This window comes from Trachypithecus francoisi, unplaced genomic scaffold (genome assembly GCF_009764315.1).
Source record: "Trachypithecus francoisi isolate TF-2019V2 unplaced genomic scaffold, Tfra_2.0 Lachesis_group5, whole genome shotgun sequence".
Taxonomy (NCBI): Eukaryota; Metazoa; Chordata; class Mammalia; order Primates; family Cercopithecidae; genus Trachypithecus; species Trachypithecus francoisi.
The window spans coordinates 137,418,346-137,436,943 of NW_022681470.1; the positions used below are offsets into that span (position 1 = coordinate 137,418,346).

The 18,598-nt window shown below is 47.2% G+C and overlaps 1 protein-coding gene across 2 annotated transcripts in view; it reads left to right on the plus strand.

Moving 5' to 3' along the window:
- Positions 1-10,197, plus strand: part of ZNF490 (zinc finger protein 490) — a 33,649-nt gene extending 23,452 nt beyond the window's left edge. Inside the window, exons 3-5 of one of the 2 annotated variants that reach the window (XM_033196215.1) lie at positions 6,399-6,525; positions 7,346-7,406; positions 8,540-10,197. In XM_033196215.1, coding sequence (XP_033052106.1) covers positions 6,399-6,525; positions 7,346-7,406; positions 8,540-9,776 — 1,425 coding nt within the window. In that variant the 3' untranslated portion in view covers positions 9,777-10,197. Of the gene's footprint in view, positions 1-6,398; positions 6,526-7,345; positions 7,407-8,536 lie in introns of both variants that reach the window. The other variant, XM_033196214.1, reaches the window with a different exon arrangement.
- Positions 10,198-18,598: the final 8,401 nt, after the last annotated feature.

Genomic DNA, 18,598 nt, shown 5'->3' on the forward strand with positions numbered 1-18,598 from the left:
TTTTCCCCTCATGTATTTTGCCACTCTGTGCTTTATGTACATACACAGTAAGGATTACCTTGTCTTCTTGGTGAATTGATCCCTTCATCAGTATGTAATGCCCTTCTATCACTGATATTTTCATGCTATGAAGTCAGCTTTTTCTGAAATTAATAAGGCTATGCCAGCTTTTTAAAAATTAGTGTTGGCCAGGTGTGGTGGTTCACGCTTGTAATCCCAGCACTTTGGGAGGCCAAGGTGAGCACATCGTGAGGTCAGGAGTTTAAGACCAGCCTATCCAACATGATGACACCCCGTCTCTACTAAAAATACAAAAATTGGCCAGGCACGGTGGCTCATGCTTGAATCCCAGCACTTTGGGGGGCCGAGGCAGGCGGATCGCCTGAAGTCAGGAGTTTGAGACCAGCCTGGCCAACATGGTGAAACCCTGTCTCTACTAAAAATACAAAAAATTAGCTGGGTATGGTGGTGGGCGCCTGTAATCCCAGCTACTCAGGAGGCTGAGGCAGGAGAATCGCTTGAACCTGGGAGGTGGAGATTGTAGTGATCTGAGATTGCGCCATTGCACTCCAGCCTGGGCGACAAGAGCGAAACCTCGTCTCAAAAAGAAAAAAAAACTAGCCGGGCGTGGTGGTGCGTGCGTGTAATCCCAGATACACAGGGGACTGAGGCAGGAGAATCGCTTGAACCTGGGAGGTGGAAGTTGCAGCTAAGATTGCACCACTGCCCTCCAGCCTGGGTGACAGAGTGAGACTCTGTCTCAAAATAATAATAATAATGATTAGTGTTAGCATGGTATATCTTTCTCTATTCCTTTATTTTTAATGTATCTTTGTGATTTATTTATTTATTTATTTTTTTTTTGAGATGGAATCTGGCTCTGTCGCCCGGGCTGGAGTGCAGTGGCCGGATCTCAGCTCACTGCAAACTCCGCCTCCCGGGTTCACGCCATTCTCCTGCCTCAGCCTCCCGAGTAGCTGGGATCACGCGCCCGCCACCTCGCCCGGCTAGTTTTTTTGTATTTTTTTTTTTAGTAGAGACGGGGTTTCACCATGTTAGCCAGGATGGTCTCGATCTCCTGACCTCGTGATCCGCCCGTCTTGGCCTCCCAAAGTGCTGGGATTACAGGCTTGAGCCACCGCGCCCGGCCCTTTGTGATATATTTATCACAAAGGCTGGGCGGAGCGTGCAGTGAGCTGAGATCCGGCCACTGCACTCCAGCCTGGGCGACAGAGCGAGACTCTGTCTCAAAAAATAAATAAAATGAAAAATAAAATAAAGTGGATTTGTTGGCCTAGGCATGGTGGCTCACACCTGCAATCCCAGCACTTTGGGAGGCTGAGGCAGAATGATTGCTTGAGGCCAGGAGTTTGAGACAAGCCTGGGCAACATAGTGAGACCCCATCTCTATAAAAAGAAACAACAAAATTATCCAGGGATGGTAGTGCACACCTGGGGTTCCAGCTACTCAGAGGCTGAGGTGAGAGAATCCTTTGAGCCCAGGAGTTTGAGGTTACAGTTACTGGTCATCCCACAGCTGCGCTCCAGCCTGGGTGACAGAGCATGACCCCGTGTCTAAAAAACAAAAGAAAGTTTAAAAGGAAAAAAAAGGCCGGGCGCGGTGGCTCAAGCCTGTAATCCCAGCACTTTGGGAGGCCGAGACGGGCGGATCACGAGGTCAGGAGATCGAGACCATCCTGGCTAACACAGCGAAACCCCGTCTCTACTAAAAAATACAAAAAAACTAGCCGGGCGTGGTGGTGGGCGCCTGTAGTCCCAGCTGCTCGGGAGGCTGAGGCAGGAGAATGGCGTGAACCCGGGAGGCGGAGCTTGCAGTGAGCTGAGATCCGGCCACTGCACTCCAGCCTGGGCGACAGAGCGAGACTCCGTCTCAAAAAAAAAAAAAAAAGAAAAAAAAAAAGTGGATTTCTTGCGGACAACATATAGTAGGTATTCTTTTTTCTTTTTGTTTTTTCTTTTCTTTTTTTTGAGATGGAGTTTTACTCTTGTTGCCCAGGCTGGAGAACAATGGCATGATCTCGCCTCATTGCAACCTCTCCCTCCCAAGTTCAAGTGATTCTCCTGCCTCGTGAGTAACTGGGATTACAGGCATGTGCCACCACGCGTGGCTAATTTTGTATTTTTAGAGACGGGGTTTCTCCGTTTTGGTCAGGCTGGTCTCAAACTTCTGACCTCAAGAGGTCCTCCTGCCTCGGCCTTCCAAAGTGCTAGGATTACGGGCACGAATCACACCTGGCCAAGTATTCTGTTTTATCCACTATGACAGTATCAGTGAGCTGAGATTGTGTCACTGCAGTCCAGCCTAGGCAACAGAGTAAAAAAAAGAAAAATGAAAAAGAAAAGAAATAAATTTCTGGTCTGATAATTCCAGCATCTCTTTTATATCTCAGTCTGGTTCTGGTGCCTACACTGTCTCTTCAAACCGTCTAAGTCTTTTAATATATCTTGTAATGTCTGTTGAAATCTGGGCATGGTGTTGAAAAGGAACTGAGGTAAATAAACCTTAAATGTGAGGGTTTAGGTTTATCCTGTTGATTTTAGGCTGTGTTTACTATTTTCGGTAGCTGTAGGTGTCAATAGATAAAATTGCCTTTGTTGTCCCTGGTTTTCTGTATTCTGTCATTTTTAGGGTTCTCTAGATATTTCTTTAATTGTGAAACATGCAGAAAGAAATAGTAGGATATTGTTTCATTGTATTCTACTGTTTTATTTTAAATTTTATTTTATTTTATTTTATTTATTTATTTTTTTTTGAGACGGAGTCTTGCTCTGCCACCCAGGGTGGAGTGCAGTGGCCGGATCTCAGCTCACTGCAAGCTCCGCCTCCTGGGTTTACGCCATTCTCCTGCCTCAGCCTCCCGAGTAGCTGGGACTACAGGCGCCCGCCTCGTCGCCCGGCTAGTTTTTTGTATTTTTTTTAAGTAGAGACAGGGTTTCACCGTATTAGCCAGGATGGTCTCGATCTCCTGACCTCGTGATCCGCCCGTCTCGGCCTCCCAAAGTGCTGGGATTACAGGCTTGAGCCACTGCGCCCGGCCTTATTTTATTTTTTGAGATGGAGTCTAGCTCTGTCACCTAGGCTGGAGTTCAGGGACGCAATATTGGCTCATTGCAACCTCTGCCTCCCGGGTTTAAGTGATTCTCCTCCCTCAGCTTCCCAAGTAGCTGGGATTATAGGTGCCCACCACACCTGGTTAATTTGTGTATTTTTAGTAGAAATGGAATTTTGCTATGTTGGCTAGGCTGGTCTCAAACTCCTGACCTCAAGTGATCTGCCTGCCCCCCACCTCCCAAAGTGCTGGGATTACAGGCGTGAGCCACCACACCCGGCCTGGTCTACTGTTTTAAAATAAAAACCCAGGCCAGGAGTGGTGACTCATTCCTGTAATCCTAGCACTTTGGGAGGCCGAGGCGGGCAGATTGCTTGAGGTAGGAGTTCGAGACCAGCCTGGCCAACATGAAGAAACACCTTGTCCCTACTAAAAATACAAAAATTAGGCCGGGCGCGGTGGCTCAAGCCTGTAATCCCAGCACTTTGGGAGGCCGAGACGGGTGGATCACGAGGTCAGGAGATCGAGACCATCCTGGCTAACACGGTGAAACCCCGTCTCTACTAAAAAATACAAAAATCTAGCCGGGCGAAGTGGCGGGCGCCTGTAGTCCAGCTACTCGGGAGGCTGAGGCAGGAGAATGGCGTGAACCTGGGAGGCGGAGCTTGCAGTGAGCTGAGATCCGGCCACTGCACTCCAGCCCGGGAGACAGAGCGAGACTCCGTCTCAAAAAAAAAAAAAAAAAAATACAAAAATTAGCTGGGTGTGGTTGCGCATGCCTGTAATCCCAGCTACTCGGTTGGCTGAGGCAGGAGAACTGCTTGAACGCCGAAGGCAGCCGTTGCAGTGAACCAAGATTGTGCCACTGCACTCCAGCCTGGGTGACAGAGTGAGACTGGGACTCAAACTAAAAACAAAACTGTAATGACGCATTGTTACCAGTGACTGGAGTGGAAACATGATATAATCCTGTGAATCATCTGTCTTCTGGTGAACCTGTGCCCCTGAGCCGTGATATTCCGTGCTATGATAAAAAAGGTCTTTTGTGTGTGGTTCTTAGTACAGAGTTCCTAAATCTCTTGGAATTTCATGAGTGATAAGGGTAATAGGAACCTCTTGTTGTAAATAAATGACTACTGGGCCGGGTGCGGTGGCTCAAGCCTGTAATCCCAGCACTTTGGGAGGCTGAGACGGGCGGATCACGAGGTCAGAAGATCGAGACCATCCTGGCTAACACGGTGGGACCCCGTCTCTACTAAAAATACAAAAAAAAAAAACTAGCCGGGCGAGGTGGCGGGCACCTGTAGTCCCAGCTACTCCGGAGGCTGAGGCAGGAGAAGGGCGTAAACCCGGGAGGTGGAGCTTGCAGTGAGCTGAGATCCAGCCACTGCACTCCAGCCCAGTCGACAGAGCAAGACTCCGTCTCAAAAAAAAAAAAAAAAAATTAAAAATGACTACTGGAACGCCTACCTAACTTCAGGGTGGGGATTGATGTCCAGAAAGACTCCCAGTCTTGATCTTCTTCTAGCCCTAGCCCCCAAAGTCGGGGGAGAGAAAAAGGGCTGGAGGTTTAGTGTTTGGACTCCTGACTTCAAGTGATCCGCCCGCCTCTGCCTCCCAGAGTGCTGGGATTACAGGCGTGAGCTGTCCCGTCCAGCCTTTGACTGCTCACAGCTTTAAAATCTCATTCCTCAGTTTCCACTGTGTACCCCACATATAGATGTGGTAGGAAGAATGCCTGGGTCACCCTCATTTGGTGCTGGTGACAGAGCCAATTCACATCAGCCTCCACTTATGTGCTTGAACTCACACTAGCCCACTCCCTAATGTCAGTAAAAAATCCCCAGCCAGGCTCCTTTTCTTATTCTCTGAAGCCATTTCACATATGCTTAAAAGCCTACACAGCTTTGCCTAAGATCTCAAGCATGTGAGTAATAAACCCTTTCATGAGTACAGGGGTTTTATAGAGGTCCCAGTTGCTGTGTTTTCTTTCCAATAACTTCCTAGACCCATGAAATGAGACAGAAAGGAAAAACTGAACGTATGGTAAATATTACACAAACACGTTGAAATTAATACTTCTGCAAAAGAATATTTGCATTCAGCCAGCTGGATTTGCATGGTTCTAATGGCCTGGGGTCCTTCAGGGCAACATGGCGAGTGACTTCTGGCTTTCCACAGGCTTCCTGATGTCTCATGTTGCTTATGAAAAATAAAAATGACTGGGCGCAGTGGCTCACGCCTGTAATCCCAGCACTTTGGGAGGCCGAGGAGGCGGATCACAAGGTCAGGAGATCGAGACCAGCCTGGCTAACAGGGCGAAACCCCGTCTCTACTAAAAATACAAAAATTAGCCAGGCGTGTTGGCGGTCGCCTGTAGTCCCAGCTACTCGGGAGGCTGAGGCAGCAGAATGGCGTGAACCTGGGAGGCGGAGCTTGCAGTGAGCTGAGATTGTGCCACTGCACTCCAGCCTGGGCTACAGAGTGAGACTCTGTCTAAAAAAAAATAAAAATAGTTAATTAAGGCCGGGCACGGTGGCTCAAGCCTGTAATCCCAGGACTTTGGGAGGCCGAGGGGGCAAATCAAGAGGTCAGGAGATCAAGACCATCCTGGCTAAGATGGTGAAACCCCATCTCTACTAAAAATACAAAAAATTAGCTGGGCGTGATGGCACACCCCTGTAGTCCCAGGTACTCGGGAGGCTGGGTTCACTTGAACCCAGGAAGCAGAGGTTGCAGTGAGATCGCGCCATTGCACTCTAGCCTGAGCGACAGAGCGAGACTCTATCTCAAAAAAAAAAAAAAAAGGCTGGGCGCGGTGGCTCAAGCCTGTAATCCCAGCACTTTGGCAGGCCGAGACGGGCGGATCATGAGGTCAGGAGATCGAGACCATCCTGGCTAACACGGTGAAACCCTGTCTCTACTAAAAAATACAAAAAACTAGCCGGGCGAGGTGGCGGGCACCTGTAGTTCCAGCTACTCGGGAGGCTGAGGCAGGAGAATGGCATAAACCCAGGAGGTGGAACTTGCAGTGAGCCGAGATCGTGCCACTGCACTGCAGCCTGGGCGACTTAGCGAGACTCCATCTCAAAAAAAAAAAAAAAATGTTTCAAGTGATCACAGTTAAAATACAGAAATAATATTTGTATGTTCATGATAGTGTTAAATTTATGAGGAAGTGAGTGTGGAAAGAGAATTCTGACAACAAAGTCATATCACTGAACCGAGACTACAGGATTATATGGAATTTCTCAGGAATTCTGAGAATGGATCCTCACTACTGCTGATCTCACCCCTCCTCCTGTACACACATGGGGGATGTTTTAGGACTCCATCTCCCTTGAGGATGTGGCTGTGAACTTCACCCTGGAGGAGTGGGCTTTGCTGGATCCTGGCCAGAGGAATATCTACAGGGATGTGATGCGGGCAACCTTCAAGAACCTGGCCTGCATAGGTAAGGGTGACTTAATTTCTCTACTTAATTAAGGAGAGAACAAATGTTTCTTGCACAACAACTGTGTTTCAAGATTTAAAATGTGGGAAAGGGCTGGGCACGGTGGCTCGCACCTGTAATTCCAGCTCTTTGGGAGGCCAAGGTGGGCGGATTACAAGGTCAGGAGTCTGAGACCAGCCTGACCAACATGGTGAAACCCCGTCTCTATTGAAAGTATAAAAAATTAGCCAGGTGTGGTGGCAGGTGTCTGTAATTCTGTCTACTCAGCAGGTTGAGGCAAGAGAATTGCTTGAACCTGGGAGGCAGAGGTTGCAGTGAGCTGAGACTGCACCACTGCACTCCAGCCTGGGCAACAGAGCGAGACTCTGTCTCAAAAGAAAAAAATGTGGGTAGGGAATACTTTAGTAAGTAAACCAGACACGGTCATAGCTAATCATGGATTTTAGAGTGTTATAATTTTCTGGCCGGGCGCGGTGGCTCAAGCCTGTAATCCCAGCACTTTGGGAGGCCGAGACGGGCGGATCACGAGGTCAGGAGATCGAGACCATCCTGGCTAACATGGTGAAACCCCGTCTCTACTAAAAAATACAAAAAACTAGCCGGGCGAGGTGGCGGCGCCTGTAGTCCCAGCTACTCGGGAGGCTGAGGCAGGAGAATGGCGTAAACCGGGAGGTGGAGCTTGCAGTGAGCTGAGATCCGGCCACTGCACTCCAGCCCGGGCGACAGAGCGAGACTCGTCTCAAAAAAAAAAAAAAAAAAAAAAAAAAATTTTCTATCATTTCTAATAATTTATAGTGGGTTCTCTGGGCTTGTCTTTTAGGGGAAAAATGGAAAGACCAGGATATTGAAGATGACCCCAAAAACCAAGGAAGAAAACTAAGGTGAGTTGCATTCACGAGTAATTAGCCCCAAGAGAATCTTACTATTTCGTAAATTTCAAAAGCCAAACAAGCAAAACAATAAGCACAGTTTCAAGTTTATTCATTCTTAGAAAATTTTTACTGAAGATGTTTCATTGAAACTGTCATGGGCTGGGCAAGGTAGCTAATACCTCTAATCCCAGCATTTGGGAGGTGAAGGCTGGAGAATTGCTTGGGGCCAGGAGTTCAACATCAGCCTGGTCAACAGAGAGAAAACCTGTCTCTATAGAAAAAAAAAGTCATAGATGTTCAGGGTGTGAAAAGAAATCACTATGAAACAGTATTTTAAAATCCTGGCTGGACGTGGTGTCTCATGCATGTAATCCCAGCCCTTTGGGAGGCCGAGGCAGGTAGATCACCTGAGGTCAGGAGTTCAAGACCAGCCTGACCAACATGGAGAAACCCTGTCTCTACTAAAAAAAAAAATTACAAAATTAGCGGGTTGTGGTGGTACATGCCTGTAATCCCAGCTACTTGGGAGGCTGAGGCAGGAGAATCTCTTTAACCCAGGAGGTGGAGGTCACGGTGAGCGGAGATCACACCATTGCACTCCAGCCTGGGCAGCAAGAGCAAAACTCCATCTTAAAAAAAAAAAAAAAAGCCGGGTGCAGTGGCTCACGCCTGTAATCCCAGCGCTTTGGGAGGCTGAGGCAGGCGGATCATGAGGTCGGGAGATCGAGACTAGCCTGGCTAACACGGTGAAACCCCATCTCTACTAAAAAGACAAAAAAATTAGTTGGGTGTGGTGATGGGCGCCTGTAGTCCCAGCTACTTGGGAAGGTGAGGCAGGAGGATGGCGTGAACCTGGGAGGCGGAGCTTGCAGTAAACCGAGATCGTGCCACTGCACTCCAGCCTGGGTGACAGAGTAAGACTCCGTCTCAAAAAAAAAAAAAAAATCTTGACTATTTTGATAATAGCTATGGTAACCGCCTGTTCTAGAGTATTGAGTATATTAGCTTTCAAACAATTTAGACAGGGCAGATAACATAGAGTTTCTCTGAAAATATTTAAAATGTAATTCTGGTACTTGCTAATAAATATAAGATCATTAATACAAAACTATTAATAATGTGGTACTCATTTTTTACAGCAGTCCTACAGTTGAAACACTCTGTGAAAATAAAGATGATCGTCCGTGTGGAAAAAGCACTAGCCCGATTCCTGATCTTCATACGAACCTGGAAACTCCTACTGGATTAAAACCATGTGACTGCAGTGTGTGTGGGGAAGTCTTCATGCATCAAGTCTCCCTTAATAGACACTTGAGGTCTCACACTGAACAGAAACCAAATGAGTATCACCAATATGGAGAGAAGCCACATAAATGTAAAGAATGTGGGAAAACCTTCACTCGCAGCTCCAGTATCCGAACCCATGAAAGAATTCACACTGGAGAGAAACCCTATGAATGTAAGGAATGTGGCAAAGCTTTCGCATTTCTCTTTTCCTTTCGAAACCATATAAGAATTCATACTGGAGAGACACCCTATGAATGTAAGGAATGTGGGAAGGCGTTCAGATATCTTACTGCTCTTCGGCGCCATGAAAAAAATCACACTGGAGAGAAACCCTACAAATGTAAACAATGTGGAAAAGCCTTTATCTATTACCAGCCTTTTCTAACCCACGAAAGGACTCACACCGGAGAGAAACCTTATGAATGTAAGCAGTGTGGGAAAGCCTTCAGTTGTCCCACGTACTTACGGAGTCATGAGAAAACTCATACTGGAGAGAAACCTTTTGTATGTAGGGAATGTGGGAGAGCCTTCTTTTCTCACTCGAGCCTTCGAAAACATGTGAAAACCCACACCGGAGTTCAGCCTTATACATGTAAGAAATGTGGGGAAGCCTTCAAGTCATCTAGTTCCTGTCAAGTGCACGAAAGAACTCATTTTGGAGAAAAACCCTATGAGTGTAAACAATGTGGTAAAGCCTTCAATTCTTCAAGTTACCTTCAATTGCACGAAAGAGTTCACACTGGCGAGAAAACTTACGAATGTAAAGAATGTGGTAAAGCCTTTCTTTATTCCACTCACTTTCGAATCCATGAAAGAACCCACACTAGAGAGAAACCCTATGAATGCAAACAGTGTGGTCGGGTCTTCATTTACTTCAGTCACCTTCGAAGGCACGAAAGAAGTCACACTGGAGTGAAACCATGTGAGTGTAAGCAGTGTGGCAAAGCTTTCACTTGTTTAAATTCCCTGAAAGTACACAAAAGAATTCATACTGGAGAAAGACCCTTTCAATGTAGACAGTGTGGTAAAGCCTTCAGTTACTCAAAGTCTCTGCACGTGCACGAAAGGACTCATACTAGACAGAAGCCCTAAAAAAGTAAACAGTGTGGCAATGCTGTCAGCTGTGTTAGTTCCTTTTGGATATATGAGAGTACTTATGCTGGAGAGAAATTCAAGGAATATAAACGGTGTGCTTAAGCCTTCAGTTGTCCTAATTCACTTTGAAGACAGGACTCATGTGGCAGTGAAATATTTGACAAATATGGGAGGCACTTCCACTCTCCTGTAGGATTGCAAATATGCGAATGGACTCCATGGACAGAAACCCTATGAATGTAAGGAGTGTGGGAAAGCCTTCGCTTCACAGAATCTTTTAAAGACACCTGAGAGTATATACTGAGAGAAACTGTAAGGAAAATTCTTTATCCATCCCATCTTTTGTGGTTTTTTTTTTTTTTTTTTTGAGATGGAGTTTTGTTCTTGTTGCCCCAGGCTGGTGTGCAGTGGTGTGATCTCAGCTCACTGCAACCTCTGCCCCCGGGTTCAAGTGATTCTCCTGCCTCAGCCTCCCGAGAAGCTGGGATTACAGGCATGCACCACTACGCCTGTCTAATTTTGTGATTTTAGTAGAGATGGGGTTTCTCCATGTTGGTCAGGCTGGTTTCGAACGCCCGACTTCAGGTGATCTGCCCGCCTTGGCCTCCCAAAGTGCTGTGATTACAGGCGTGAGCCACAGCTCCCAGCCTTTTTTTGTTTGTCTGTTTTTTGAGATGGAGTCTCACTCTGTTGCCCCAGGCTGGAGTGCAGTGGTATGATCCTGGCTCACTGCAACCTTTGCCTCTTGGGGTTCAAGCAGTTCTTCTGCCTCAGCCTTCCAAGTAGCTGGGATTACAGGTGCCCACCACCATGCCCAGCTAATTTTTATATTTTTAGTAGAGACAGTGTTTCACCATGTTGACCAGGCTGATCTTAAACTCTTGACCTCAAATGATCCACCCACCTCAGCCTCCCAAAGTGTTGGGATTACAGGTGTGAGCCACCTCGCCTAGCCCCAGTTCATTTTACTTTTTTTTTTTTTTCTTTTGAGATGGAGTCTCACTCTGTTGCCCAGGCTGGAGTGCAGTGGCACGATTTCAGCTCACTGCAACCTCTGCCTCCCAGGTCAAAACGCTTTTCCTGCCTCAGGGCCCCCTAGTAGCTGGGATTACAGGCACATGCCACCACGCCCAACGAATTTTTATGTTTTTAGTAGAGATGGGGTTTTACTGTGTTGGCCAGGCTGGTCTTTAACTCCTGACCTCAGGTAAATCCACCTGCCTTGGCCTCCCAAAGTGCTGGGATTACAGGCATGAGCCACTACACCTGGCCCCCAGTTCATTTTAAAACCATGAAATCACCCACGCTGAAGAGCAGCCTTCTTTAATGTAAGCAATATGGGAACATCTTCAATTACATGTGCGACCATTGTCGAGATTCTTCATAGGAAGAATTAAAGGAATGGGAAAGAAGGACTTGGGTCCCAGCAGGCCTTTTGTGGCATCCAGTCAGAAGTTAGGAAACACCGTCTAGGGCAATGGCTGCCCTCAGCTCACACACATGACTGGATAGAAGTGAGAAGACTCCCAAAATCTGCCTTTAAGTTTCCATCAGTGTCCTCGGGTCAGACTGTGGGAGTTTTGTGCTTCTAACCTTACAGTTCTCCCCAAGTGGGATATGCCTATGGACATCCTAATTCACAGACATTGTCAGCATCGCATTATTCCAGGGCTGTTTTGAGGTCATCTCCAGCTCCATTTCCCATCTCAAACCTACACTTTGGATACTTACTGGGAAACATGTTTAAAACTTCACATCTAAATTTCTCTGTGGCAACCCCAGGTGGCTCTGAGGTGAGAGGGCTGAAGAAGTAGAACCGGTGTCATGGGACACATGCCCCTTGACCACACAGCATCCACACTCCTGCAATTACCAGCCCTGTACCAACCACCACAATCAGAATAATCTCAGAACTGCTAGTGGAGTCACAGAGACACACTCTGCCATGTCTTAGCTGTAGGACACTCAAAATGCTTACCTCCCCTAACTTGCTTTCCCCATTTTCTGGCACATTCTACCCTGAGATATTCCGCGGCATATGCATGGACGGTGCTCCGGCCTTCTCACGTCAGTGCATGTCACATACATCCTGCTCCAGGACTGGTTTCCTAGCCTCCCACTAAGAGTAGCACCTGGCTGTTTTTGGAAGAGGACGCATGCTGCAGAGCTCCAGCTCTGTTGTATATGGGAGGTGCTGGCGTCAGGGTTCACAAGCCATGGAACTACCTTGCTTCACATCATATGGCAAGGTGAACTCAACTCCCAATAAACTGCTTGCTGGAGCCACCGAATTCTCCCTTTTCTGAATTGCACAGGCATGATAGGTGTCGGGTCTGTCCTTTGTTGGGGTCAGTCCACCCTTTTCTTAGAGAGCAAGTCAGTGTGTTCTAGAAGGGAGGTGGCAGCATTGAGGGAAACCAGGTCACCCTCGTAACAACTTACAGTCTCCCTGGGTTCAGAAGTGATCTTTCTGTCGCTTGGAGACCTGTAGTTGGAACTCTCTAGGCCTCTGGCCTCCACACTCCTCCAACAGCAGGGATGGGTCAGGTGGCAGCATCCAACACCACGGTGAAGATATTAGGGTCCAGAGGCTGATTGGAGCAAGGTTTGCTGGCAGCTGAGGCCTCAGTGGAAGTGATGGCTACTGTGGAGATGCAGTGGAGGACCCAGTGGCTGAACCAGGAGATACACACCTTTGCTTCTCTCATCAGGAACATCTATGGTAGTTTGAGGGGTTGGAACATAATGATTCCTCAACCCATTTCAGGTCCTTATTTTCGCATTCTTGGGCTGCCATGTTGTGCTTTTGTAGAGATGATTATTGTACTGTGGGAGATCGGGAAGTTTGAGATTCCTTCACTGTCAGAATGGGCTCAACGAACCATCTTTTGTGATAGGTGTTGGGGAGCTAAGGGGTATCTCTGCTACATGGAATGGGAGTGAGAACATACACTTTCTGAACGACAAGTATATGTGGGTCTGTGATGACGTTTGTGTAAAATCCATTTGTGTATGTGTGAGTCCTAATATTCAGTAAATATTTTCCTCTGTGTAACATTCTCTAATAGGTGTAGTTAACAAAGCTGTGCTAATATCTCTGTCCCCTTGATCCTGGCATTCTGGAAGACAAGAAAGCAAGCGAGAATATATATGGCACTGTGGTGGTTATTCCTGAGGAGCCAGAGAAACCTGGAGAAGAGATCAGAACACCTGGGGTCCTTCTGTCTGGGAGCATCTTTTAGTATCTGGGCTGTTACATCTGTGGGTTTGTGAGTTTGTGTTTGTCCACAGTGACAAAGTGTGTGGTTTTTGTATATTTGTCTAGAGGGCTGTGTGTATATGTATATTTTCAAGTATGGAATGCTTTTTTTTTTTTTTTTTTTTCTTTTTTGAGATGGAGTCTGTTGCCAGGCTGGAGTGCAGTGGTGTGATCTTGGCTCACTGCAACCTCCACTTCTCGGGTTCAAGCAATTCTCCTGCCTCAGCCTCCCAAGTAGCTGGGACTATAAGTGTGTGCCACCACACCCAGCTAAATTTTTTTGTATTTTTAGTAGAGATGGGGTTTCACCATATTGGCCAGGATGGTCTCAATCTCCTGAACTTGTGATCCACTCGCCTCGGTCTCCCAAAGTGCTGGGATTACAGGCGTGAGCCACTGCACCTGGCTGGGTTTTTTTTTGGAGGGGGGGTTGTTTGTTGGTTAGTTTTTTGAGACGGAGTCTCACTCTGTCACCAAACTGGACTGCAGTGGCATGATGTCAGCTCACTGCAATCTCCGCCTCCCAGGTTCAAGCAATTCTGTTTCAGCCTCCTGAGTAGCTGGGATTACAGGCGTGTGCCACCACACTCAGCTAGTTTTTTTATATTTAGTAGAGATGAGGTTTCACCATGTTGGCCAGGATGGTCTCAATCTCCTGACCTTGTGATCCGCCCACCTCAGCCTCCCAAAATGCTGGGATTACAGGCTTGAGCCACCGGGCTTGGCTGGAATGCTTGTATTTTCTTGCCTGATTTCCCTGGGAGCACCCCCCCCTTAACATTGAATGGAGCTGGTGAGAGCAAACATCTTTGTTTCTGATATTAGATATTAAAAATATGGTTTTTCACCATCAAAGATTTTGTTGAGTTTTCCATATATGCTTTGTAGCAAGTTGAGTAAATTCTATTCCTAGTTTATTGTGGGTTTTTAATCATAAATGGGTATTATGTCAGATGCTTTTTTGCATCGATCGAGACTGTCATTTTTCCATCATTTCCTAATGTGGTGTATTCCACTGATCAATTTCCATATGGTGAACCATACTTACATTCCAGGGGATAAATCTCACTTGGTTATATTGCATAATGCTTTGAATATATTGCTTTATATGCTTTTCTGACATTTATTTCAAGATTTTTGCATCAGTACTCACAAGGAACAGGAATGCCATCTTCCTTGCCCTCACGCCATGTCACACTTGCTTGAAAGCCCTGCATTGTTCTCCCTGAGACCTCATTTTTGTAATAAGCCTTTTCATATTCTCGGTGTGTATGTGCACCACCACATAGCCATCAGTGTCAACATCCAAAGCACACCTTTTCAGGCAACCATAACAGCTGGCACTGTCAGCAGGATGTCTAGATGTTGGTCACCACGCAATGTTTCAGCCTTCCCTTTCTCTCAGGTGCTAACCTGCTCTGCTACCTGGTGGCCAGCATGCTCCTTTGAGCTGCTGCTAATTGCTGCTCTGTGTTCCATTGTTGAGGCCAAACAAACTTCTGTTCCAGATTTAGCCAACCAAAGATGGCCGTTTCTATGTCGTTTTTTTTTTTTTTCTTTTTTTTTTTTTGAGACAGAGTCTCGCTCTGTTGTCCAGGCTGGAGTGCAGTGGCTGGATCTCAGCTCACGGCAAGCTCCACCTCCTGGGTTTACACCATTCTCCTGCCTCAGCCTCCTGAGTAGCTGGGACTACAGGTGCCCGCCACCTCGCCCAGCTAGTTTTTTGTATTTTTAGTAGAGACAGGGTTTCACCGTGTTAGCCAGGATGGTCTCGATCTCCTGACCTCGTGATCCGCCCGTCTCGGCCTCCCAAAGTACTGGGATTACAGACTTGAGCCACCGTGCCCGGCCTAATTTTTGTATTTTTAATAGAGACGGGTTTTCACCATGTTGCCCAAGCTGGTCTTGAACTCCTGAGCTCAGGCAATCTGCCCACCTCAGCCTCCCAAAGTGCTAGGATTACAGGCATGAGCAACTGCGCCTGGGCTTTTTTTCTTTTTCTTTTTCTTTTTTTTTTTTTTGAGACAGAGTCTTGCTCTATCGCCCAGGCTGGAGTGCATTGACATGATCTTGGCTCACTGCAACCGCCACCTTCTGGGTTGAAGTGACCCCTGCCTCAGCCTCCTGAATAGTTGGAATTACGGGTATGCACCACCACGCCTGGCTAATTTTCGTTTTTTTTTTTTTTTTTTTGAGGCGGAGTCTTGCTCTGTCGCCCAGACTGGAGTGCAGTGGCCAGATCTCAGCTCACTGCAAGCTCCGCCTCCCGGGTTTCCGCCATTCTCCTGCCTCAGCCTCCCGAGTAGCTGGGACTACAGGCGCCCGCCACCTCGCCCGGCTAGTTTTTGTATTTTTAGTAGAGACGGGGTTTCACCGTATTAGCCAGGATGGTCTCGATCTCCTGACCTCGTGATCCGCCCATCTCGGCCTCCCAAAGTGCTGGGATTACAGGCTTGAGCCACCGCGCCTGGCCAATTTTCGTATTTTTAGTAGAAACGGGGTTTCACCACATTGGCCAGGCTGTTCTCGAACTCCTGACCTCAAGTGATCTGTATGCTTTGGCCTCCCAGAGTGCTGGGATTACAGGCGGGAGACACCGCCCCTGGCCAGGACTGGTAATTTTTTTTTTTTTTCAAGGATGGAGTTTCACTTTTGTTACCCATGTTGGAGTGCAATGGCGCGATCTTTGCTCACCGCAACCTCTGCCTCCCAGATTCAAGCGATTCTCCTGCCTCAGCCTCCCTAGTAGCCGAGATTACAGGCACCAGCCACCACACCCGGCTTTTTTTATTTTTAGTAGAGACAGGGTTTCATCATTTTGGCCAGGCTGATCTTGAACTCCTGACCTCAGTTGATCCACCTGCCTCGGCCTCCCAAAGTGCTGGGATTACAGGCGTGAGCCACCATGTCCGGCCAAGACTGGTAATTTTAAATGGAAAAGTATATCACGATTTGGTTGAGTTTAGAAGTAGTGTCAGAATGTTTGAGAGAACATACATTACCACTTATTTGTATATTTATATTTTAGATTTGTAACAACTGCTAAGGACTTCTGAAGAGTTTTATTGATGGAGAGATTGTAAAGGATTAAAGAATAAAATATATCGCATTTGTAAATGCCATGTAAAATGTTTAGGTTATTTCAGCACTCCCACTGGGTTAAGTGGGAGCCACAAATGGTTCTGAGCAGGCTGGGCGCAGTGGCTTATGCCTGTAATCCCAGCACTTTTGGAGGCCGAGGCGGGTGGATCACTTGAGGTCAGGAGTTCGAGAGCAGCCTGACCAACATGGTGAAACCCCGTCTCTATTAAAATCACAAAAATTAGCTGGGCGTGGTGGTGCACATTTGTAATCCTAGCTATGTGGGAGGCTGAGGCAGGAGAGTTGCATGAACCTGGGAGGCGGGGATCGCAGTGAGCCGAGATTGCGCCATTGCAGTCCAGTCTGGGCGACAGAGCAAGACTCCGTCTCTCAAAAAAAAAAAAAGAGGTTCTGAGCAGAGGAAAGACTGATCTGATTTAGGTTTTGCGTAATTATCCTCCAACTATGGGCTGCAGGGTGTGGGTCACTGGGTGGGTGGGTTAGGTGGACAAAACTGGATCCTAGTGCCTCATGCCCCTTTAAAACAGATAAAAAGACGTAGTTCTCGACCAGGGACGTCCTTGGTGATGCTCTGCTGGTCCCACAACCTGAGCGCTTTTTCCAGACGCTTTGACTTTGCACTTCTGCTCCCACGCGGCCAACACCTGAACTGTAGCAACGTCCTGCAGACCCAGTTTCCTTTTTTGGTACCAGGCGTATGCAGGGCGTGGACAGATCCTACAATGGAACCAGTCAGAGACTGCCCTAGAGAAACTCATATGCTGGGATTTGGATGTTTGTAGGATAACATCATGAGCAGCAGCTTTGCAGGAAATTGCAAACCACACGTGTTCCAGGGCGATTCTCAGAGGAGGGATCTTTGGGCAGTGTCTCCAAGGACCAGTAAGAATATTTCAGAAAGACGCAGTGCAAAAAACATTCTAGGCAAAGTGAAAACTGACATTGATATCCCAACCCCAACCCCTCTTAACTGCTACTTCCGACCTGGGTCACGGGGTTACCATTCAAGCCCTATACCCAATACTCATCCTGAACTACTTAACTACTTATTTATATATGTATTTATTTATTATTATTATTTTTTTTTTGGAGATGGAGCCTCACTCTATCACCTAGGCTGGAGTGCAGTGGCGCGATCTCGGCTCACTGCAACCTTCACCTCCCGGGTTCACGTGATTCTCCTGCCTCAGCCTCCCGGGCAGCTGTGATTACAGGCGCCTGCCACCATGCCTGGATAATTTTCTTTTTTTCTTTTTTAGAGACAGAGTTTCGCTCTTGTTGCCCAGGCTGGAGTACATTAGCATGATCTCGGCTCACTGCAACCTCCACCTTCCGGGTTGAAACAATTCTGCTTCAGCCTCCCGAGTAGCTGGGATTACAGATACGCACCACCACGCCTAGCTAATTTTTGTATTTTTAGTAGAGACAGAGTTTCATCATGTCAGCCATCCTGGGCTCGAACTCCTGACCTCGTGATCTGCCCGCCTTGGCCTCCCAAAGTGCTGGGATTACAGGCGTGAGCCACAGCGCCCAGCCCCACCTGGGTAATTTTTGTATTTTTAGTAGAGATGGGGTTTCACCATGTTGGCCTGGCTGGTCTTGAACTCCCGACTGCAGGTGATCCACCCACCTTGGTCTCCCAAAGTGCTGGGATTACAGGCATGAGCCACCAAGCCCAGCCTACTTATTTCTTCTCACTCCCATCATCCCGATTGCCACCACCCAGGTCTAGACACTCACCTGGGTACCTATCAAAGTGTCCTCCTTGATCTCCCAAACTTGAATTCCTAGTCATTCACCCCAGCACCAAAGGGACATTTTTCTGTCTCTCCCCTGCTCACACACCTCCCATGGCTCCCTAGTGCTCTCAAGTGCAAGTCCGAGCTCCTCAGCCCGGCACCTGAAGTCTTGAAGACCCAGTCTGCCTGTCCCACTGTATCATGAGCATGAATAACTAGAAAGACATTAATACAAAGAATAGCACTACCGCTATTTATTGAGTGCCTATCTGGTGCTTAGACATGTGTCTTGCAGTTTCAAGGTGCATTCACAACAGCTTTATTATCTTCATTTTACAGAAGGGGCTATTAAGGTTCAGAGAACTCATGGGACTTGTCCAAGGTCCCTAGCCTAGGTGTGAACTCAGTTCTTTCCAACTCCAAAGCTCAAGCCTAAACCCAACACTCTGTCCCCTCCATGACAAACCTCTAGTGGGATGGGTTTAACTTTCTTCCATTTCTGTCTTTTACTCTTCTTGAGCCACTATAACAAAATACCATACGATTACAAAATAACAAAATATAATACAATAACAAAATACGATTCTTGACACCACAAAGTCCAAAGTCAAAATGACAGTAGATTCTGTTCTTGGTAAGGGCTTTCTTCCTGGGTCAAAGATGGCTACTTTCTGGTTGTGTCCTCAAGTTGGGGAAAGGGCTTGGGGGTGACAGAGAGA